The sequence below is a fragment of the Mizuhopecten yessoensis genome, unplaced genomic scaffold, assembly GCF_002113885.1.
Source record: "Mizuhopecten yessoensis strain PY_sf001 unplaced genomic scaffold, ASM211388v2 scaffold9369, whole genome shotgun sequence".
NCBI classification, from domain to species: Eukaryota; Metazoa; Mollusca; class Bivalvia; order Pectinida; family Pectinidae; genus Mizuhopecten; species Mizuhopecten yessoensis.
The window spans coordinates 267,922-292,721 of NW_018408013.1; the positions used below are offsets into that span (position 1 = coordinate 267,922).

Here is a 24,800-nt window from a genome sequence, read left to right on the forward strand (position 1 = left end):
TAGAATATGTCAGTAATACAATAGAATAATAACGTAAGTACTGATTTATAAGATACCAACCACCTGTTTTTTCTGATATTGAAGAGGTTTGCACGTGGCTGCCTGTGTGCTGGATAATAGGTGTTCTGTATTGCTGTGTAACCGTGGATTTAACGGTATGTCTATATCCAATATGTCCTACCTCATTAACACCCAACACTTAACGCTCTACATCATGTAACTGATACTTATTCTTCCCTATATATATTTTAATTAATATTACATTCAAGATGATGATTCTTATTCCTTGAAAATGTAAAAATATGATACTCAAGAGGATGTTACTTGTACTTATTCTATTAATATATATATAATTGAAATTCAAAACATATTTGCCAACAATTTTATCAACAAACCATCTATTTATCCTAACAAATGATATTATAAGTTAATATCACAGCCAACAAACATAGGATAATTCTATTGCGATGATCATATTTGATCATTTCTGAAGATTGTTTTTAGAGAATGCGTGCTGTATTGATATCAACAGTGTGTGAAGTATTGAGGGTATTAGCATTGCGTAATATTGACAATTTCCCCTCATTAAGAGGCTGTAACCACTAGCATTGGGGGCAAAGAGATTCGCACCGTTTTTTGTTTTGGATGAGTAGGGGTCATTGCCCGCGGCCACCTCTGCTCTGCTCTGAGTTTCTTCCATTTGTCCCCTTTAAGATGAACATTTAACACATTCATTAACCCAACTGTAGTCGACGTACAAATGTTGGCGACGTCACCATTAGCTTGTTTGGAAAGTGTTGGTATTCACAGTTGATGCTGTTAAGATGAGCATAGGTTTTAACACTTCTTGCTTTTTACTTGCGTGTTCTTTGAACCCCCTTCAATTAAGATGCAATGTGTTTTAACCTTTGTTACAGGCTGCTTTGGCAACATAGTACAAACCGTGAGAGTCCAGCACTCATGTATAGGATATTGTATCAGATCTCATCTCATGTGAGATAAATGTAATTCTTGTTCTGATGCTTTAAGATGAAGAAAATAAAACTTTGGAACGAATTTTCATTATGCGTATATGAAATAAAAACGAATTAGTTATCCATTTTAGTCTAACACTATACTATCTTTCTTGTTATGAAATCTTAAATGTCACTATTTTTACAGCTTTTTTGTTGTATTTAATGTGACGTCACAATGCTCCAAAAGCTTGTCCATTGAGTCGAACGTAAGAAAATGGGTCGGATAACAAGAGTTTATGCACAAAATAAAAATGACATGGGTGAACGCGCTTCGTAACACGGTAGTCACGTGGTCAGAAGAGAAAGTCTTGTGTTAATTGTAATTGTCAGAACTTGTTTGAAACAAATAAGGGGCCATTAATACAGACATACATTGTTATCATTTCATTGTTGTAATTTACTATTTCCATACACGCTTCTTCAGATATTGGTAGCATTTTTGTTCTTGTTTTGGGTTAGAAGTTGTATTTCTTCTCTATACGTATAGAACAGTATTGGCCTGTTGGCATTTTATCCTACAAGTGCAAGTACGTTTATTGACAACATTCATATATAAGAGGAAAAACTAATTATTTGTATAGTTTATTCGTATTCATTCATGTCACTTTTCCTCCATAATTGAAAAGTTTCATAATTACGCATCATCAACATGGAATGATATAGAAAATAAATACGTGTAAAAACTAAAATTAAGGTGACAAAATAACAAAAGTACAATTAATTCATCAACAAATAAACGTGCTGCTTATAAAGTAAACCGAGGAAAAAAAGAGAAATAAATTAGAGAAAAAGAAAATATAATGTCAAAAAGACGTTACATTACAAAGCATTATAGCCTTTGACAGCGTAAAACATATTATATGTTCAGGACTGTAGCGAGAAAAACATTATTGAAATGTAAAGTCTGACACTTTGATAAAGTAAACTAATATTTAGCAGCCGTCAGTGAACCTACGTTAATGCACACTTTATAGGATTATTACTGAGCATAATAACTCATCAATTTACATTAAGTACAAACTTTGTAGCATTAAAGCCGTGCTTCATACAATCATTAAATTACATTTATAAATGTAATATGTAATATACATAAAAAGTAAATATGAGATAGCACTATAAAGTCGGCATAAGATCCGCGCTATCACAAGGAGGCAACTACACATACACGCATAGACAAAATGCATGGAGGCACGTCCTTAAATTAAACGACCTTAGCTGTTAATAGGACGTTGAACAAAATAAAACATAACCAAACATTGCGTCATATAATCAATAACCATACATTAAGTATCTTTTATGTTTTTTTTTTTATGTATTCACACGAGTATATGTGATTTACACACATATCATTTATTTTAAACGTAAACCAAGGGTGGCCTTACTATGCTTATTTATAGCAGGAGCTTTATTAGTGCGCAGACTTTATTCTTTGTACTATACTCGTTACAAATAAGAAGAATGGGGCCTCCATTTCAAATAAGCATGTCGACGTAAAACGCCAGAAAAGTGCATTTTTTATATGCCATATGTCTATTTTGTCCATTAAAGACTTGTTATTGGTACTGTAGCCCAAAACGATAAATATTCATGTCTGAAGTATTCCTAAACGTATTAAAAAAATATAATGTAAGGGAAAGTGCCTGTATACGCCTTTATTACATTTTGAAAGTTAACGAACGCAACAGATAGGTTAATCATCAAAACTTTACCAGGTTAAAGTTTAGCCTTCAGGTTACAGTCAACATAGGGGACTGATGATATCATAAATGAAAGGAATAGAGACAGAAAAAAGAAGAAAGATCAAGCACATTTTAAGTTTTAATCAGATTGCCTGTTACAGTGTGTTTTCGGATGTGTTCATATAATAATCAAATCACAAAAGATGTTTTACAATTCGGATATAGTATGAAAACGAAAACATAAAGAACGGCCAGGAAAAGAGGAAGTTCTTATAATATCTCTTTATTGATACATATCCGAAGTACACGGATGTTAACAAAATTCTCTCAGCACCATATCAAACTCACATTTCCTTTTATAGTCGGAGCGTGATCAGGCCCATCAGATTTTGCCTGGAGACATCGGTTAGACTTCGCTGTAAAAAGACATATAGAAGCGACCTCTATGACACAGCCTATTGACAATTGAGCGTCGTACTCACTGTTTATTGTCTGTATTTTTGATACATGTATGTTCTATTTACTGGACACGCCTCAGAAAAGTAAAAGCAAAGCGTATTTTTCTTGAAAACGATATTGCAAATTGCTACATGAGTTGCCTTGATATTCTATCTGCTTCAAATGCATTATTAATCTAAATAAACAATTGATAATGAATTTATCTAGAACAAAATTTATAATTGTTCTTCTAAATGATATTGATACACCCTTGCCTATATGTTTGTGGTTTTATACTCCACTGAGCCTTAGTATTTCAGATACATACAACATCCCGTGTATGAGACTACAATTGTGTGGTGGCATGGTTTTTGATGTAATGGAGACACAGAAATAATTGATAATAGAGGTGAAGTACGGAATGTGATATGCTATTTACAGTTAATCCGATCAAAATGTAGGTTGAACGACAGAATATTGTTCATTCATCAAATATTTATTGTTTTATATTAAATATTGAATGACCATGACTCTATAGAACCACACTAAAATACAAATGGCATTCATACCACCTATGAATGACATTACTCGATAATTGTAACGTTAGAACCCACAGTCCTCCCTTGAAGACAGCTGATATTATCTATTGACCAACTGTACACGATGAAATACCTTAAATGCATTAAACTAATGCCGACTTTTAATTAATTGATTTTCATTTTCACGGTATAAATCTATTGAAAATGACAATCGAACTGCTTTCATTTGTGTTCATAAAAGTGGTCAAAAAACGTTTACGAATTCAACATGAACGATTCTTGAACTTTTTCTCTTCCATTTGGCAGTCATTTGGTTATAAATGCCAGCTGCGAGATGTTCAATGCTGAAGTGTGTCCTCTGACAAGTGATTGGACGTTACAATGTACGGCCTATTGAAGTTATTTTCCCTGAGGAAGTTATTATGACGTCACTATAGGATAGCGAAGGTTACTAGTATCTTACTTGCTACTTTATCAATACCTCTTATTCTCTTGTTGGTTTTGACCCAATCAAGTAATGTCATATAATGTAAGCTGGTAGAACCTGTCACAAGCCATAATCTTGTAAACATATTTAACTTATTTCAAAATATTGCAACATGCAAAGAGGATTGGGTGAAGGTAGAATCTTGCTCTTCCACCTAGACCTGTTTCTCGGGATCATTGGGTGCCATTGTTTCCTTCTTCAGATCTATTGTTTATGGGTAACGATTAGAAAACAACGAATACAACAGGCTAACAATATTCCTTATTATATTTTTAATGATGTTTGTTCTGTTTCTGCTACCTCTGTGAAAACGTGTGTAATTTAACAAACAACAGTATTATATCGAACGGTTCCAAACCTTCACCATACAGACCCAACAGCACGGAAGGGAATCTGGTTCTGTGATGTAGCACGTCAGTCGACCGTGAACTGCAATACAAACGACTCCCCTCGGTAAAATAAGGCTCAGCGAGGGGAAAACAGATGTGAAATATTACTCATTTCCCAATTATAGGGAATGCACTTGTTTGATCTTTAAGAATACCAAAACTTTAAAGAAATCTATCAACTTCTGCGGTCTAGCTCTGCTTCTGTCTGTAATTTAACAATATCGTATCGCCCTAGAACACATCGGTGCAATAATAACGGAAAAATACACATACAATTAATACAGGTCTAATATATTTCTGTTTAGATTTTTTGATAATTTGTTTTTGTTTAAAAAAGAAGAAGATTAATGTCACTGTAAAAATATCACCTTACGTATTGACCAATCAGATGGCACTTTTTATTCATTTCATTCGAAGCCTAACATTTTATGTTTAGATGCAGATGAAGCGACGAGAGAATAAGTAGTAGTTTTGGAAAACCTTTGCTACATAAACTAAGATATTTATTTACCTATTAAGTGATTTAATTAAAAACCAATCTTACCAAATAATAGCAGTAGTCATTTGAACATGACGCCGAAGTTCAAACTATGGTATCCACAACTGTTTTGATACAGAAACATTTTCATCATGTAATGGTAGGTAGTTTTAAAATGTAATAGGACGAATATCTAAAGGTTGTCTCGTTGAATACCAATGTATGTTTTGTTCGTAAGTATTAACGGTATGACAGTTACACTTTTTGTCTGTATGTAATAACGGTATATGACAGTAACAGTGTCTTTCCGTAAGTAATAACGGTATGACAGTTACAGTGTATGTCCGTATGTAATAACGGTATGACAGTTACACTTTTTGTCTGTATGTAATAACGGTATGACAGTTACACTCTTTGTCTGTATGTAATAACGGTATGACAGTTACAGTGTCTGTCCGAATGTAATAACGGTATGACAGTTACAGTGTCTGTCCGTATGTAATAACGGTATGACAGTTACAGTGTCTTTCCGTATGTAATAACGGTATGACAGTTACAGTGTATGTCCGTATGTCATAACGGTATGACAGTTACAGTTTCTGTTCGTATGTATAACGGTATGACAGTTACAGTGTCTGTCCGTATGTAATAACGGTATGACAGTTACAGTGTATGTCCGTATGTAATAACGGTATGACAGTTACAGTTTCTGTTCGTATGTATAACGGTATGACAGTTACAGTGTCTGTCCGTATGTCATAACGGTATGACAGTTACAGTGTCTATCCGTATGTAATAACGGTATGGCAGTAACAGTGTCTTTCCGTAAGTAATAACGGTATGACAGTTACAGTGTCTGTCCGTATGTAATAACGGTATGACAGTTACAGTGTCTATCCGTATGTAATAACGGTATGACAGTAACAGTGTCTTTCCGTATGTAATAACGGTATGACAGTTACAGTGTCTGTCCGTATGTAATGATGGTATTCCAGTTACAGTGTCTGTCCTTATGTAATAACGGTATGACAGTTACAGTTTATGTCCGTATGTAATAATGGTATGACAGTTACAGTGTCTGTCCGTATGTAATAACGGTATGACACTTACAGTGTCTGTCCGTATGTAATGATGGTATGACAGTTACAGTGTCTGTCCGTATGTAATAACGGTATGACAGTTACAGTGTCTGTCCGTATGTCATAACGGTATGACAGTTACAGTTTCTGTCCGTATGTAATAACGGTATGACAGTAACAGTGTCTGTCCGTATGTAATAACGGTATGCCAGTTACAGTGTCTGTCCGTATGTAATAACTTTATGACAGTTGCAGTGTCTGTCCGTATGTAATGATGGTATTCCAGTTACAGTGTCTGTCCTTATGTAATAACGGTATGACAGTTACAGTTTCTGTTCGTATGTATAACGGTATGACAGTTACAGTGTCTGTCCGTATGTAATGATGGTATGACAGTTACAGTTAATGTCCGTGTGTAATAACGGTATGCCAGTTACAGTGTCTGTCCGTATGTAATAACGGTATGACAGTTACAGTTTATGTCCGTGTGTAATAACGGTATGACAGTTACAGTGTCTGTCCGTATGTAATAACGGTATGACAGTTACAGTTTCTGTCCGTATGTAATAACGGTATGACAGTTACAGTGTCTGTCCGTATGTAATGATGGTATGCCAGTAACAGTGTCTGTCCGTATGTAATAACGGTATGACAGTAACAGTGTCTGTCCGTATGTAATAACGGTATGACAGTTACAGTATCTGTCCGTGTGTAATAACGGTATGACAGTTACAGTTTCTGTCCGTATGTAATAACGGTATGACAGTTACAGGGTCTGTCCTTATGTAATAACGGTATGACAGTTACAGTTTCTGTCCGTATGTAATAACGGTATTTTGTCTGTATGTAATAACGGTATGACAGTTACAGTGTCTTTCGGGATGTAATAACGGTATATGACAGTTACAGTGTCTGTCCGTATGTAATAACGGTATGACAGTTACAGGTTCTGTCCGTATGTTATAACGGTATGACAGTTACAGTTTATGTCCGTATGTAATAACGGAATGACAGTTACAGTGTCTGTCCGTGTGTAATAACGGTATGACAGTTACAGTGTCTTTCGGTATGTAATAACGGTATATGACAGTTACAGTGTCTGTCCGTATGTAATAACCGTATGACAGTTACAGTGTCTGTCCGTATGTAATAATGGTATGACAGTTACAGTGTCTGTCCGTATGTCATAACGGTATGACAGTTACAGTGTCTGTCCGTATGTTATAACGGTATGACAGTTACAGTTTATGTCCGTATGTGATAATGGTATGACAGTAACAGTGTCTGTCCTTATGTAATAACGGTAAGACAGTTACAGTTTCTGTCCGTATGTAATAACGGTATGACAGTTACAGTTTATGTCAGCATGTAATAATGGTATGACAGTAACAGTGTCTGTCCTTATGTAATAACGGTATGACAGTTACAGTTTCTGTCCGTATGTTATAACGGTATGACAGTTACAGTTTCTGTCCGTATGTTATAAAGGTATGACAGTTACAGTTTCTGTCCGTATGTTATAAAGGTATGACAGTTACAGTTTCTGTCCGTATGTTATAAAGGTATGACAGTTACAGTTTCTGTCCGTATGTTATAAAGGTATGACAGTTACAGTTTCTGTCCGTATGTTATAACGGTATGACAGTTACAGTTTCTGTCCGTATGTCATAACGGTATGACAGTTACAGTTTTTGTCCGTATGTAATAACGGTATGACAGTTACAGTTTCTGTCCGTATGTAATAATGGTAAACACTGTTACAGTGTATGACCATATTCAATATATATGTGAAGTGTAGAATGACATTATTATCAGAATTATTTGACAAATTAAACTAACTTTAGCACTATGACCGATGTTTTTTTCGATATTATTTTAAATTTCAAATTAATGTTGAACGCTTGTTATTTGAACCTGATAAATAATAAAAGGAATCACAGTTAAACCATATATAAACAAAGAGTATATATAAAACATATTCCTTTTTTCTTTTCAAATGTTTAACAACGTTAAACCCGAATATTATTATTAACAAACATGGCGGTATAAGACTTTCAGTAAATTTCCGGGGTAACAGGGTTTCCCTGTGCAATATCCTTGGTCTTCTGTGGACTATACGTTGATCGCCACCGGTGGGCTATATTACCCGCCTTCCCTGGGTTGATTTCCTAGTCTCTTGTGGCGCTGTCCAGAGTGTGCCGGGACCAGGGACGTCTAAACCCTATAGTCCTGACCGAGTGATGTATCGATTGAAAGGCATTTCAAACCGTCGTCTTGGCATACAAGTCAAATTTTGATGAAAATAGGCAAACGTGTGTGAAATGAAAACATGACGGGATTTGTTTAATATAGCGGCACGTCAATATCTACATCTGGATGTTGGGTATATAGGAATCGCTCGCAATTACTCTTGAGGGATACATATACAGCTTGAGAGATTAGGTCATTTCCTTACAAGAGTCTGCAGATATGACGAACCATACATATTAGTCAATCACAGATCGCCGGAGTTCCGATTCAAATGAGTTATTCTCCGGTGTGGTTTTTGTTTCAGACAGCGCGATGAACAACTCCCTCTAAAATAATAGTTATAAACACACTATGTCGACTCAAGACATGAACCTTTGCTCGGTGACTAATGGAAAATTTTCACTTATGTGAAGATAAATATAAATAAACGATATAAGCCAATCAATAACAACAGTGAAATACGAAATGGTTTAAAACGTTAGGCTAACATTTTAACGCAAGGAATAATTTATAGGCTGTGGAATGTAATCGTCACTCCTTTGTATTGTTTTTCCACACGAGACATGTAAATGGTATCAAAGTGCTGTATTACGATAAATAATCGCTCAATAACACCAGCGATGAGAGGTTAATGATGATGGCCATCAACTCTAGCGGGGACATATGCACTACATTAGCTTACCTGTTCATGGTGTTTTATTTTCCCGTCAAGCGACAATTATCGATCGAGCACTTTAATAAGTTTGATAGAATCGCGGTCTCTGATTCTACAGTTCTAGTATACACGATGTATGACAGATATGGTTGTTGACATCTGTTGCTTCCATTTTCCACTCACTCACGCGCATCCCTCCCGAGAGGGTTCCGAACGTATCGACCCTTTCTGCTCATTAAGTGCCATTATGCAGGTAAATTATCAGAACTCCATTGTATCTAAAACATTTCCAATAGAGCGTCCAGCTAGCCAATATTTTATTTATTCCGCAGAGTTATAAATCAGAGATCGGAGCGGTGATCATATTCAGTATTTCAGAAGGACGCAAGGACAGGTTTTCTCGGCGAAAATCTATTCCACGGGCACAAAACCGAATGACATGACACCGACCCGTATTCTGAAAAATAATACCGTCAACATAAGGATAAAAATCAAGAAACCTCTTCCCAATATGTAGCCATGATTTCCTCATCGAGTCTTACTGATCAGTTTATTTAAATCTACTCGCATGTAATTAATGTCAGAAAAGTATGAAGGCTTTAAATTTAGAAGCACTGGCAAGTCAACAATCGTGACTTAAATAGGATGCTTCCTGATATAGAATCATGATTCCAAATCCAATAAGATATAACCGTGATAGAGGAGGAGCTGGTGTGATGCTGACTTCGGTACGGACGACCAGCGTCATTGACAACTATAACCGTTCGCTGTTCAGATGTACCGGTGTACGGATGCAGTGGCGAGCTGGACCCTCGCTCTGATAGTGCATCTGTAGCGTAGTGCCATTTACCATGTCGCTAGCGCGTAGTATGGAAGTAAATTTTTCGTCCTTCATGTGTTACGTTTCAAACTGTTTTTCCAGCAAAAATATCAATAGCAAAAGGTGTTATTATACAAGCAATGGAAATAACGTGTTCCAACCAAAATGGCCCGCGATCTGTGTGGATTAATATCACTCCTGGGCTACTTCTTCATTTCTTTGGTGATTTCCGTTTGCGGTGTTTGTTCTCAAGTAAGAATTCTAGGAATCTGTGATCAGGAATTAAAGAATATGTGTCTCGGAACATTTGAAAAGCACTTCAAGGAAAACATATATTCCAATGGCGTGAATATCACTTGGGAGGTAATTGAAGGAAGTAAAAATTACGATTATAACTTAAGGAATCTCACAGGAATTGCACTGTCTGGTGTTTGGGATGTAGGGATCGCCTTTGGAAATAGTTCTGTCATCAATGCAGCAACGACATTCGCAACGTCTACACAACTTCCGCTTCTAGTTTACGACACTTCAGATGCGAAAAAGCCCGTAAGTATATTCTGTTGGCACTTCAACGTCGTTTTCACTTCCTGGGCGCTTCTCTTGTGAAACATAAATCAGCAATATACCTTTGTTTTTAAAAACAATTTCTACAGAAATAGCAAATCTCTCTTGATTTGTTATATTCTAATTATGAGCACACCATAAAACAAGATCATGACGTCACTTTAAAGATTGGTACAGGTAATGCACGTTAATGTGCCAATTTAAAAAAGATATGGCTATTTTTTTTTGGTAAAGAACATATGAACGTTTCATAAATATCACCATGAGTGAAATCAAATTAAAACATAAGTGTCTGATTGGTTCACAACGGTAATTGACTTCATTATTTCCTAAATGTTTTCAACAACAAAATTATTATACTACTAAGAAATTAGGAGAAAATGTCGAAAGAAAAAAAACCCATATAATTTCTTTAAGTACATATTTTATGATGATCACCAGTATGGTTTCAGTATGGAGATTTCCCCAGGTGTTAATGGTCAATTTAACGATCTATGACTGAACAGGTTTTCTCTATCAGATATCAAACAACGTCCGCGCTGAACGCACGAACCTATGTCAACTGGTACATCTACATTCATATAGGCTTATAGTTGGTCTTGATACATGTTTATTTCAGGATAATTTGCTTTAAACCTGAAATGAAAGCCATACCGTTTACACGTTTCAGACTCTCCGTTTCCTTCCTGATTATATTCGGAGCACGTCTAGGCACATACATTAAGAAACGACTCTGTGTGCATGGTCTGTCGAGTTAGATGAAAACTTTAAGGGACATTTTAATTAACTGAAGTATAACAAGTTTTTTCTTAACAAATGTTTTAAATGGATTAAAATTTCAGTACCATTATGAATTCATATTTATGTTGAAGATTTTCAGAAAAAAATCCAGCCACCAACATTCAAAGTGCAAAAGAATATTTGCATATCTATAAAGTCTACGGCATAAAATGTATATATCGCGTTCGCGCTCTCGTCGCGCGAGCGCTATCTGCGATTAGTCAATAGCATCTCCGGCAGCTCTGAGGAATCACACTGATATGATAATAAATACTGGCTCAATGTTCAGTTACTTACGTCGAAATATAAATTTGGTAAAAATTTTTTCGTTTGGTATGATGACCCAAGCCACATATACCAAACAATTCCGTTATGGAAGTCATATTGAATTGACAGAATCGATACAAAGTCTTTGCTCTAGTAAGCCCTGGATCATCACACTGATTCAAAATTCAGTTATCTTGAATATAAAGTTGATATTTTATTTTTCATCTTTCAGCATTCATGAGATTTAATCAAATGGACGTTTTTGCCATTAGATGAGTATTCCTTTATGACCAGATTGTCATCTATCTTTTGAATCCAATAAGATGTGGAACATTGTGTTTGGTAAAGCTTGTGTCGGATTTTGAGCCCCGTTACTAAGCCCTACCAGTTTGTATTTATAAAAACGGTCTTGTATAAACCCAAGCTTCCTTTTTGAACATTTAGGCTAATCGTCATCCTTCTGGATGTTACTTTGTAAAATAAAATTATCAGTTTTTTTGTCCACCTTAAATCTTTATTTCTTGGAATAATTTATGAGGAATTTGGATGATAGACAACTAACAATAAGAAAAGCCTTATCAACTGTTTTATTGTGTGTTTAACATTCAGCAGAGAGGATGTTGAAAAAACCCACCGTAGGATTAATCAAAACACTGCATTATACCACCGGAACGAGACCCTAACCCGAGAGGCAAAGCTGTTTTCCGCCAACAACTCGGGCGATAGGAGGATTATAATGGTGTGTTTATATTATCAACAGGTGTAAAACTGCTGTTAAATCTACACACTAATCACTAGTATAGAGCAGAATTGTTTCCAGTGTTGACGTGTCGATCAATGGACGATCCAATGTATAGTCCTACCTGTAATCGACCCTCACACCAGCCCGTCCTGGTGCTGGACGTGTCATACAACGAAGGCCAAAGATACACCAGAGGTATTCCTGGTAGAGTATCGGCGTGGTCGGAGCTGGGACAGGGTGGTAATCAGAAGATACACATATGGGAATGGGTAGATTGAGAAAATGTGTAAAACACGACCGGATAGTTAATGGTTAATAATGTAAATATTACTTTCGTATGTGACCTCTGTAAATTATGTTTACTTTAGGTCGCCATTATCCACACGATTAACGACCGTTCAAATATACCAATTAGTCTTGTTCTTTCAGTTTCTTCGATAGTACTCATCTGTCAAACTGTATACTCACATAGCCTGTGTATAATCTTCAGGAGATCCAACTGAAGTCTACACGTATGTAGGCGGATCAGTATAAGTACTCGGAAAACAGATTGAGGTCCATACTTATGCATTCAGTTTGACGGTGAGTATTAAAGGATTGGCAAGTAGTGTCCAGGGAACCATTTCATGGCCAGTCTGATGGATACAGTATGGATGTTGGTGTACAGATTGGTTTGGTTTTATTCTATTCAACGTCCTATGATCAGCTAAGGTCATTCAAGGACATGTCTCAATGCGTGTTGTGTATGTGTGTATGTGTACTGGAGGCAGGGTATTTTGGTGTAATTGCCTCCTTGTGATAGCGCGGTTCTGATGCAAACTGTATAGTGCTATCTCACTGAAATGCCATGCCAAAGGAACCCAGCACAGCATTCCGCCCGGTCACATGATACTAACAACGAGTGAACCAGTTGTTGCCATTACCCTAAATGCTGAACGTTAAGCAGGGAATAACAAGTATCATTTTAAGAACTTTTGTATGTTCCGGTCTGGGGGCAGAAACCATTGCCTTCCTCACCTGGGCAAACGTTCAACATCAATACCAAAAGCGAGGCATTGTCAAGCAAAGCGCTAGGGAATAAAAGATATTTAGAAGCAGAGAAATAGAAAGACCCCGACTATTGCAATGGATGCAGCAGATTTATTTTGGTAACATTGTTTGTCCCAAAATAGAAGGCACTAAAGCAAATACCAAATTCTGCTAGGGGTTCTCACATTAGTAGCCTCTTACGATACATGCAGTGGGTAACAGCAGATGTATTATTTTCTCGATCCCCGACCTACAGGGGTGTAGTGTGTAGAAAACTAACTCATGACCATACTGAAGGGAACTGCATTGCAATAAGTGTGTGTTCTATCCCCAGTTACTCAAAAAGCTTCGTTAGCTTTAACCAGTGGTTAGAGAAAAAGTTAAAAATTTAGATAATATATAATATTGATACACGAAAATAAAAAAACAATCTTATATATTTCACCGCTATATGTTTGATAAGACGGATTAGATTGATGTATTTTGCGTTGAAGCTCTTTCGTCGTACTGACAATAATTTGAATTTTTTCCCAGCCACTGATTAAAGTTAACCAACCTTTGAGCAACAGGGTTTGATAAATAAATTTAAGGTCTATACTGACGGATAAGTATAGATATTAGTGTGCACAGACCGTACTCTGAGCGAACTATGATCAATATATCTTAGACTTTAATAGTAGTCTCTGACTAAAGCATTGACGTCGACAACGCTGAGTTAATACATCTACCACGGAACGGTTCGTGCTCAAAAACCAAATGGGTAAAATACTTGAACAGCGAAACGGTTTGTGCTAAGAGAACCAAATTGGGGTAATTCTTGAATAGCGGAACTGTTTGTGCTCAGAGAATCGAATTGGGATAATACTTTACCAGCGGAACGGTTCGTGATCAGAGAACCAAATTGGGGCAATACTTTAACAGCGGAACTGTTCGTATTCAAAAACCAAATTGGGGAAATACTTGAACAACGGAGCGGTTCGTGCTCAGATAATCAAATTTGGTTAATACTTTAACAGCGGAACGGTTCGTGCTCATATAACCAAATTGGGGTAATACTTGGACAGCTGAACTGTTTGTGCTCGGAGAATCGAATTGGGATAATACTTTACCAGCGGAACGGTTCGTGATCAGAGAACCAAATTGGGGCAATACTTTAACAGCGGAACGTTTCGTGTTCAGAGAACCAATTTGGGGTAATACTTGAACAGCTGAACGGTTCGTATTCAAAAACCAAATTGGGGTAATTCTTGAACAGCAGAACGGTTCGTGCTCAGAAAACCAAATTGGGGTAATACTTGGACAGCTGAACTGTTTGTGCTCAGAGAATCGAATTGGGATAATACTTTAACAGCGGAACGTTTCGTGTTCAGAGAACCAAATTGAGGTAACACTTAAACAGCGGAACGGTTCGTGTTCAGAGAACCAAATTGGGGTAATACTTTAACAGCGGAACTGTTCGTATTCAAAAACCAAATTGGGGAAATACTTTAACAGCAGAACGATTCGTGCTCAGAGAACCAAATTGGGGTAATACTTTAACAGCGGAACGGTTCGTGTTAAGACAACCAAATTGGGGTAATACTTGAACATCGGAACGGTTCGTGTTAAGAGAACCAAATTGAGGTTATACTTGAACTTCGAAACGGTTCATGCTCAGATAACCAAATTGGGGTAATACTTGAACAGCGGAACGGTTCATGCTCAGATAACCAAATTTTGTTAATACTTGAACAGCAGAACGGTTCGTGTTAAGAGAACCAAATTGGGGTAATATTTAAACAACTGAACGGTTAATATTAAGAGAACCAAATTGGGGTAATACTTGAACATCGGAACGGTTCGTGTTGAGAGAACCAAATTGGGGTAATACTTGAACATCGGAACGGGACGTGTTCAGAGAACCAATTTGGGGTAATACTTGAACATCGGAAGGGTCGTGTTCAGAGAACCAAATTTGGGTAATACTTGAACATCGAAACGGTTCATGCTCAGATAACCAAATTGGGGTAATACTTTAACAGCGGAACGGTTCATGCTCAGATAACCAAATTTGGGTAATACTTGAACAGCAGAACGGTTCGTGTTTAGAGAACCAAATTGGGGTAATATTTAAACAGCTGAACGGTTCATGTTAAGAGAGCCAAATTGGGGTAATACTTGAACATCGAAACGGTTCGTGTTAAGAGAACTAAATTTGGGTAATACTTGAACATCGGAACGGTTCGTGTTCAGAGAACCAATTTGGGGTAATGCTTGAACATCAGACGGTTCATGCTCAGATAACCAAATTGGTGTAATACTTAAACAGCAGAACGGCTCGTGCTCTATTCTATGTGTTACTGTATAAATGTAAGGGTTTACGTTCGTAGAGCCAGCTATTATAGTACTGTACGATGTAGTGTTACAATAAGTGAGCTAGCCTCAGCCCAAGTCAGAGATATGAACATGAAAATCATGAAACACGTTGTGAATTTGTGTGTATTTTTTCTATTAACTCTTATTTCGAATTATATGTCGGTAGCATTCATTTTAATAGTGTATCATATTTAACAGAGAAACATTAGAAAATCACAAGTTTATACAAAGAGGTTTAATGTAAGAAATAGCCTTTCTTTATAAAATAATATAACCATGTATTTCGTTTCCAAAATACATAGTTACATAAAATAACTTTTAGTTCTATATTTCAGGATTTTTTCTAAATTTACCGAGACAATAGAAAGGATTGTTTTCTGCTTGATGTAGCCTGATATTAAAGTCTTACGTTGGCTATCAAAAAACATATATTAGGGAGTACAGATATGAGAGTCATGATTATTTCAGGAAGAAGCACAATTTACGCTGACAAGTACATATAATTGTGAACGACCTTTAGTCTGATTAGTCGATCGAGAGAGGGTTTCGATTGATTCAAAGGTTTCATTACCAGAAACTGACAAAGCAATGAGGCGATATCGTCTATCAGGGAGAAAACAGAAACGTAGATGAGGGTCAAAGGTGAGATTATGCGTCAGCGTGGGGCCGGAGTCTCCTTCCATTAAGATGCACCGATAAGGAACTGATGTAGGCTAATGGACACTTGGAACCATTCTTAGACCATGGGTCAGCCAAGAAAGTAATTCGGCCATCGTTCATACGTCATACACAGCATCAGAATGTCTGATTCGTGATTTGTATAATCTTTCGTGCTGGCGGTTCTATTTCTAGAAAGCACTGACATGGTAATATCGTATAAAAAATGCACACACCAAAGAACCCCCCCTCCACCCAACCAACCCCCACACCAAAACAAAACAAAAACAAATAAACGCTCACACCCTTACCAGCACACAACTATCAAAACACTTATGCTAGCGGTAGTCCTATTTTGGCGTTTCGATAGCACTTACTTATGATCTATTGTTAGTTGAGATTATTGCCGATTAGTTGATATATGAATGTGCTAAAACCGTATGTAGAGGATATCTAACGAATTTGATATTTGATGATCATTTCGTGACTTAAAATTCAAACTGTGATATTTGTCGCCTGACGCAAAAGGTAACGGAAAAGGAAATACAAAATTGTTTCACACAAATGGCTGTTCTTATTAATAAGACTTGTTCGTAGTTACATTGGTTTATTACGTAAAGAGGTGTCTGGAAGGAAAGTAATTCTTTATGTATGTCGGCTATATAAGACTGACGTAATATCAGCAGAATATCAGCTGAGATGTGACGGTTTGGAAATATACACACCCCACCGAGAGGTTCAATAATAATGAGTTATACATAATATTGCTGTTTTAAAATTCTGTTATGCTATTTATTTACATCGTAAAAAAACCCATTAAAAAGAGTGAATGACTTTAGCCGTATTTGTTTGAATGAAAGTACAATAGGGTCAAATTCATTCAATGTCATCATGGATATTACTTCATTTGCACCAACTATTCGATTGTTCAATATCCAACCGTAAGTCGTTTTGAAGTATTTAAATGAATTAAAGCGTTACATATAAATAAGATTTTTGGAGAAGACGAAATACCAAGCCGTATTTCTTACATGTAATTTACCCTTTGTCCGCCATCTACATTGGCAATGAGAGATGATGTGGTTTTTTAGGATTTGCTGAATGACTTTGTCTTGTAAATGCCTAAACCGGTCGCTGTGAGCAACACTTCAAGCGACAAAGAAAGGTGATTAATGAACAATATCAATTATAGCGTATTGATTCATAATATCCTATATGTCCACGAAGAGAACATTTTGAGTTGAACTTAACAACAACTCCCCCTCCTCTCCAAAAAAAATAAAAAATAAAAATATAAACAAGAACAAAAACAAAAACTAAGAATATTTATAAAGGAATTGAAAACAAATTTTGGAAATTTATACGGAATAGGACAAAATTATATTTGACACTAAAATAGCAACAAAAGATAGATGAGCATCACACATAGTCAACAATATTAATGGACAACACTCCAAGGAGCTATTTTGGAGACAGAAGTGTCAGCTAACATACACACATCATAAAATTACACATGTTAACAAATTGATATTAGGTTGTTCACAAATACAACAAAGTAAAGTTGTGCAGTTGTTCGTTATTCGGAATAGCAGCTTTCTAATGTTACTTTCTTAAGGATCAATGTCAAACTGTACTGCATTTTTTACTATATAAAGTAACCTCCCCTTAACTTCCGTTTGGACATAACCTCCGTTGACCAGGTAAAGCGATAGTGTAACAATTTCAAGTCTAGGGTTCGAATCCCCGTCTGGTCCCGATGATATTTTTACACTCAAAACACTCTAATTGATTATGTTTTGTTTATTTCATCTGCACTGTTCATGAAATTCCCGCTAGGTGTTGTTTTCATTTCAGAAATGAATCACCAAGGCTATAGTGATGCAGGAAAAAAGAGTTTCAAACACTTACATTAGTTACAGCTTTTTGCAGTGGGACGGCGATCCTTTACAACTGTCAGTTATATAAACGTAGAACGTGTGAGGTGATACTTTTTATACACAAACATATCTGTTGCTGCTTTCTGTTTAATTTTGGACTGCTTCTGCAATAAGTGTGTTTTGATAACTGTTTTTGAAATCAACTTGTACATGAACGTCAACGGTTAAATCTCCTCGAGAAAACCCACACTACATCACCCCCTCCCTTAAACCGGTAGCTGTATCCACTTTCAATCTCGATACACTGGTTTAACACTGTGGTTTGAATTATTGATATGAACATAAGCTAAAAACATTTCTATTAAGGGATTTTACTTTTTGTAAAATTTACATATATTTTACTGTCCATTTAATTTCCATGTTGTTGTGAAATGTATCACTTGATATTCTGCTAATCCAAGACTAGACCAACCAGGGTTTAATGTATGTAACTCGTCCGACCAGTATTGACCGTATGCCAGGAAGATATCCATATATAGATATAAGGTAGATTTCATATACTAATGAATATTTGAACACACTTTGTAATTCAAGCTTTGACGGGCACCAACGGAGCACAAACTTTTACACTGCTATCCAAAATAAACTGTATGCACGTGCGCATGACCTCGCGCTAGTAGATTTCGTGATCTGTTTATGGGTTATAATTACGTGTTGTTCCGCTTGGCTACCATTTATCAGCTGGTTCGAACACGTGCCACCACGTGACTCAGCATAGTCTCGTTTCACCGGACGCTTGCTCACATGTAATTCGCTGTTCGGCGTAGCTTAGCAGACAACAAGAGTCTGGTTGAACGAGACTAGACTCAGCAAGGTCGTGACTAATGACATTTCAGCTTGCTCTCGTGCAATCTTCTGCTTTCTTCTGTCGTGTTAAATAATAAAATAATGAAACAAACACAGCTCGAAGAAACAAATAACATATGGGACGGAAAGTGTTACTCCGGAATTACGAAATGAACGAAAAGAACAAATTCAAAAAAGCACCTTAATTACTTATAAGTAAACTAAAACGATTCCTAAGTATAAAATAATGAAATAAAACAAATGCTTACCTACTACGGTGAACAGAAAGATTTTCAACCTATAATGATGTACAAAAACAGTTTCTTACTTATAAATGTAAACTCAGATAATTTCTAACCAATAGTTGTGAACGCAAACAGATTCGTATAAATGTTTTTTCGAACAATTCCATAACGATAATTAAAAAAACCCACAACAGTTTCATACCTGTAACTATTCTTTGCCGACTGTATGAGAGGGGACTTAAACAATCCTTAACTTATAATGGTGAACTAAAACAATTATAAACGAAATAACGGACATTGTCTTTTTAATGTTTCCCATTGTAATCGTAACATGTTTACTATTAACATGGTAATATGCTTACTGTTTCCATAGTAACATTTTAACAGTTTCCATCGTAACTCATTTATTTTATATGACATGACACAAAGGTATCGATATGACTTGCAATATTTTAGTACACATATATACCCGCCTCCAGATGACACGTGTCAATAACTGTCATGTGATATACCTAGTTACGTTGTAACGCCAAGGTTTCGTGTACATCACAGGGTCAATCGATAATTGCTTCTCATAGATTCCAATTATCATTTGCCTCATTTCTACTTTGAGCATGTCGTACTGCTGATGACCTTCCGTATCAATCAAAAAACAGAATAAAGCTGTACGGTCTATAAGCGATGTTTAACATTTAGAGATCGCTTTTATCTATATGTACCTATCTTACCATTCTGTTTATGCTTTGATAATGTAAATGAACATTCACAAAACTTGGACGCATATGGAAGGTACCTGATAAAAAAGGTGAAATCATCGTTACTGTTGTATAGATATTTGGATTTTCCAATGACGGAAGTCGTTACCCTTAAAATAACCTCACCACACCAGTTCCAGCAGGTTTGTACTGTTTGTGTTTACGTGTCCGGATTCTCGGTCGACATTATTTTTACTATGAAGGTGATTGTAGGGTCCACTTCCGGTCTGTCATGGACTTGCAATGGCTTCCGGGTGAAAGCGTTGCATCTCTTATAATGGAGAAGGTATGGACATACATTTTTCAAGCAGTTCACAAGTTTGACACAGTGTAGTATTCTAGGTAGATCGGAATTCACGTTGGTGGTTAATGACTTAATAATCAATTAAACATAAAGCATACGTTTATAGACTGAATAGAATTATCCTGACCATCGTTCCTTACACCTAGTTACACTTGAACGTCACTGCGTAAATATCGGGATGGTGGTATGTGATATATGACGATTATGTTTAAATATCCGCATTGTCTTGCTGATCAAAGCTTTATCAAGATAAGCCAAACCAAATAACCTGACATATTTGTAAAATTTATCAGGCAAACGAAAACCAATTTCGAACTAAAACGTGATATTGTCGCTAGTCTACGTGACGCTGATCGCGTTTCACGTCATGTCAAGCGCTTAAAACATTCTTATTATCCTGATCGATGTGCACAATTATAACATACGCATGGGTTCCCTTTCTTAGTTTCCCCCAAGAAGTTATATTCACGGTATGTTTCATGTTTGTCTATATGCTAATAATGACTGTCCAGAGGGGAATCAATTGAATATATACTAGTTATTCCATCATGGTTTGACAGTTGCTTCAGAATTTGGTCGTAATGAGTCACGAATCCACAGCTAATCAGTCCAACATCTACTAAACCTGTTTGATTAGAAATCTCCAGGGCAGCTAATTTACCGCTATATCTATACATACATTGAACTACAACACTGACCATGACTGACCAGAACTGGACATAATTGACCTGAATTAAAACTGACAAGCTTAACGGGACTTGAAAACACACAATGCTCCGTTTGAACAAAATCAAACCGAATAATATAAAATGTGTTTTTAAGTTCAAAATGATCATTATAAAGTAAATCGGAGAACAACTGCAGTACTATTTCCAAATTATATTCATTAAAATGCTCAACGAGCTTTGTAGGAAGCCATGTGGCCTTGGCCGACATTGTATTGACAGATGGCATTTCGTCTTGATTGTCATACGTGACCGACAATCACTGATTATATTTCAGTAACACACGGGGCATCAAACTAACACCTTTGATTTGCAAATTGAAACATACTGATTACATTCATCAAGATCGGCTTCATATGATCTTATGTGATTGTCTGAACTTCGGTAAAGGTTGTTGTCAAGAAATTGGTGAAAGTAATTTTCAGTTATATGGTTGAGTTATAGTTGTCAGTAAGTTGGTAGTTATCAGTCGGTGAGAGAAATTGTCAATAAGATGGCGTAATCAGCTGTGATAAAGTAAATAGATACAGTTGTCAGTAAGAAGGTGAAAAAAATGTCATTCAGTGGGTGTAGGAAGTTGTCAGTTAGAGGGCGTAGAAAATTGTCAGTTAGTGGGTGTAAAAAGTTGTCATTTAGTGGGTGTAAGATGTTGTCATTTAGTGGGTGTAGGAAGTTGTCAGTTAGAGGGCGTAGAAAGTTGTCAGTTAGTGGGTGTAGGAAGTTGTCAGTTAGTGGGTGTATGAAGTTGTTAGTTAGTGGGTGTAAGAAGTTGTCAGTTAGATGGTGTAGGAAGTTGTCAGTTAGTGGGTGTAAGAAGTTGTCATTTAATGGGTGTAGGAAGTTGTCAGTTAGTGGGTGTATGAAGTTGCTAGTTAGTGGGTGTATGAAGTTGTTAGTTAGTGGGTGTAAGAAGTTGTCAGTTAGATGGTGTAGGAAGTTGTCATTTACTGGGTGTAAGAAGTTGTCATTTAATGGGTGTAGTAAGTTGTCAGATAGTGGGTGCAGGAAGTTGTCATTTAGTGGGTGTAGGATGTTGTCATTTAGTGGGTGTAGGAAGTTGTCATTTAGTGGGCGTAGACAGTTGTCAGTTAGTGGGTGCATGAAGTTGTCATTTAGTGGGTGTAAGAAGTTGTCATTTAGTGGGTGTAAGAAGTTGTCAGATAGTGGGTGCAGGAAGTTGTCATTTAGTGGGTGTAGGAAGTTGTCATTTAGTGGGTGTAGGAAGTTGTCATTTAGTGGGCGTAGACAGTTGTCAGTTAGTGGGTGCAGGAAGTTGTCATTTAGTGGATGTAGGAAGCTGTCATTTAGTGGGTGTAAGAAGTTGTCATTTAGTGGGTGCTATAAGTTGTCATTTAGTTGGTGTAGGAAGTTGTTAGTAAGTGGGTGTATGTTGTTGTCATTTAGTGGGTGCAGGAAGTTGTCATTTAGTGGGTGTATAAATTTGTCATTTAGTTGGTGTAAGAAGTTGTCATTTAGTGGGTGCAGTAAGTTGTCATTTAGTTGGTGTAGGAAGTTGTCAGTTAGTGGGTCGAAGTATTTGTCAGTAAGTTGATTGAAATGTTTGTCAGTAATGGAAGTGGTTGTCATTATCTGATATAGGTGATTTACAGTTATTTTGTGGAGTAGATCAATAAAGGTAGTTGTCAGTAAATCGATATAAGTAATTATCAGTTATTCGGTGAAGGTAGTTGTCATGAGTTGGTACATGCAGTTGTCAGTTGTCAGAGGACTTGGTAAGTAAATTGATGGCGGTGGTTTTCAGTAATTTGGTCGACTTGGTGGCTAATAAGCTAGTTGATGTTGTTAGGCAATTGGCTTAGGTGTTTTCATTGTGGGCAATTAACACTTTACCACACTTCATCCAAATACAAAAAACACAGCTAATAAAAGGTGTATTTTACTGAATATTTCCTTTTAGAACATATCATTTTACGAAGAACAATGTTTCAATCAACAATCGACTTGGTGAAAACGTTATTAACAAAATGACATATAACGTCAAAACTATGACAGGAATGAAAAATTAGATTACATTCTCTCTATGTTTTAGCATGTTAGACACTCACCAAAGAAATATTTCGCTGAATCGTGCCATTTTGAACATGTTGTTTGATGCAGAATAACGTTTCAATCAATATGTAAATTATCTCGCGATTGTTATGAATATACCAGCTTTTATATTGTCGTTTAAGATTATTACAGTTGAAATTAAGTTGCTTTGTAGGTTTTATTTTTGACATCTGAATATCGCTGAAATGAACACCATTGTCCTCTTGCATTCACGGTTAGCAACTCGAATTACCCGCTTCATGGAACCACAAATCTAGATTAAGATCAACGATGTGCGTAAACATGACAGAATATGCAGATATCTGACAAGGAATAAACGCTTATCGTGGTAGGAGTTTCTTTGTAAAATTTCCCTTTGCTCTAAAGACGCATCAGAAATGCTACTTAGCGAACAAGCTCGTCGCTACATGCAACATCGCGTCTTGTCGTACCGAAGTATAACACGCGTTCATCTCCATTATCTCCAATCAGGCTATCTTATTGCGTATTTTTTTGGCTCCTATGAATGAGTTATTATGTAACCTTTGCCATATCCAGGAGTTCAAACTCCTACTTCAATTTCATTACGAAACACAAATAAAGGAGTTATTGAAGCTGCGGTTAACTCCTCTGACCTCGGCCAGTGGAGCGGCGTGCTATAACGTCACTGTTTATCGACAAATATTGGTTTGGTAGGATTGATTGATTACATACTCCTGGGATATATCCTTTACTTGTACTTTTGTGAGCGTGTGTCGTATTACCATTGTATCGGCCCATTGCATAATATGAAAGCAATATTGAAAATATTTAATTAACCATTTGTGTTACATATTTTGGTGACTACTTGACACAAAAACCTAGCGAATTGATACATTGAAATAAAAGAAAAATCTATCGATAACAGATATCAAACATAAATAAGTAGATTATATTACAAGGCATACGACACGAAGGCCCATGCGACTGGGGTTTTATTCATATGCAGGGGATATAAAACAGGGCTGATAAAACAAGGGAGATAACACAAGCCTGGTCCAATTGTTCTTATCTGTATTGAAGTGGCTTATCTGCTGCATAAACGATGCCATAAAATTACATCATGTGTTTTCTATAGAAATGTCAGCTGGAGGTAGGGGTCAATGTGCCACGTAGTCTGACGTTCTGATGGCGCCTCGTCACCGTGTCTCAGGCACATTAATCACGGTATGGAAATATAGTGTGCGAATTAACTCTCTCCGCACTAACCAGCGGCCATTGCCAGTGAAAACGAGATTATGCATGGACATACGTTTGGACGTGTAATGCCACACTCTTGAGATCCATAGTGCAATAGCTTGTCCCAGTTCTGTTTCCGGCAGTCATTGCTGGTAGGAGTATGGAACTCATTGTTTCCATAGTTACATAGAACTTCCTTTTGTTCCTTGGTATGGACCGAACAAAGATGATTTTGTTACAGAGAAAAGCTGCCTTTTCCCGGGTCTGTCTTAGCTTTCCGTTGTGTTGTAAGAAATAACTTTAATACAAACAAGACAAAACTGTTCTCTGTGACGGTTTGTGGTGCTTTCTATTTGTTGTGTCGCGTTAGCGACGCGACATATACATTACTGTAGGTCATACTTTGTCGGCGTCGTCGTCGTCGGTTGCGTCGTCCGAAACAAGGTTTCCGTGCGATAACTTCAGTTCCCTTGCGTTGGTTGAACTCAAACTTGGTACACCTATTTCATACCAATATAACTCGGACAGATTCGCATTTCAGAAGTTTGCGTGCATTT

At 36.7% G+C, this 24,800-nt stretch overlaps 1 protein-coding gene across 1 annotated transcript in view; it reads left to right on the plus strand.

The window, feature by feature from the left end:
- The first annotated feature begins 9,786 nt into the window (after positions 1 to 9,786).
- The window catches only part of LOC110457883 (glutamate receptor ionotropic, NMDA 3A-like), a 65,264-nt gene continuing 50,250 nt past the window's right edge, over positions 9,787 to 24,800 (plus strand). The window contains exon 1 of the mRNA XM_021509336.1: positions 9,787 to 10,376. Coding sequence (XP_021365011.1) covers positions 9,996 to 10,376 — 381 coding nt within the window. The 5' untranslated portion in view covers positions 9,787 to 9,995. The remainder of the gene's footprint in view (positions 10,377 to 24,800) is intronic.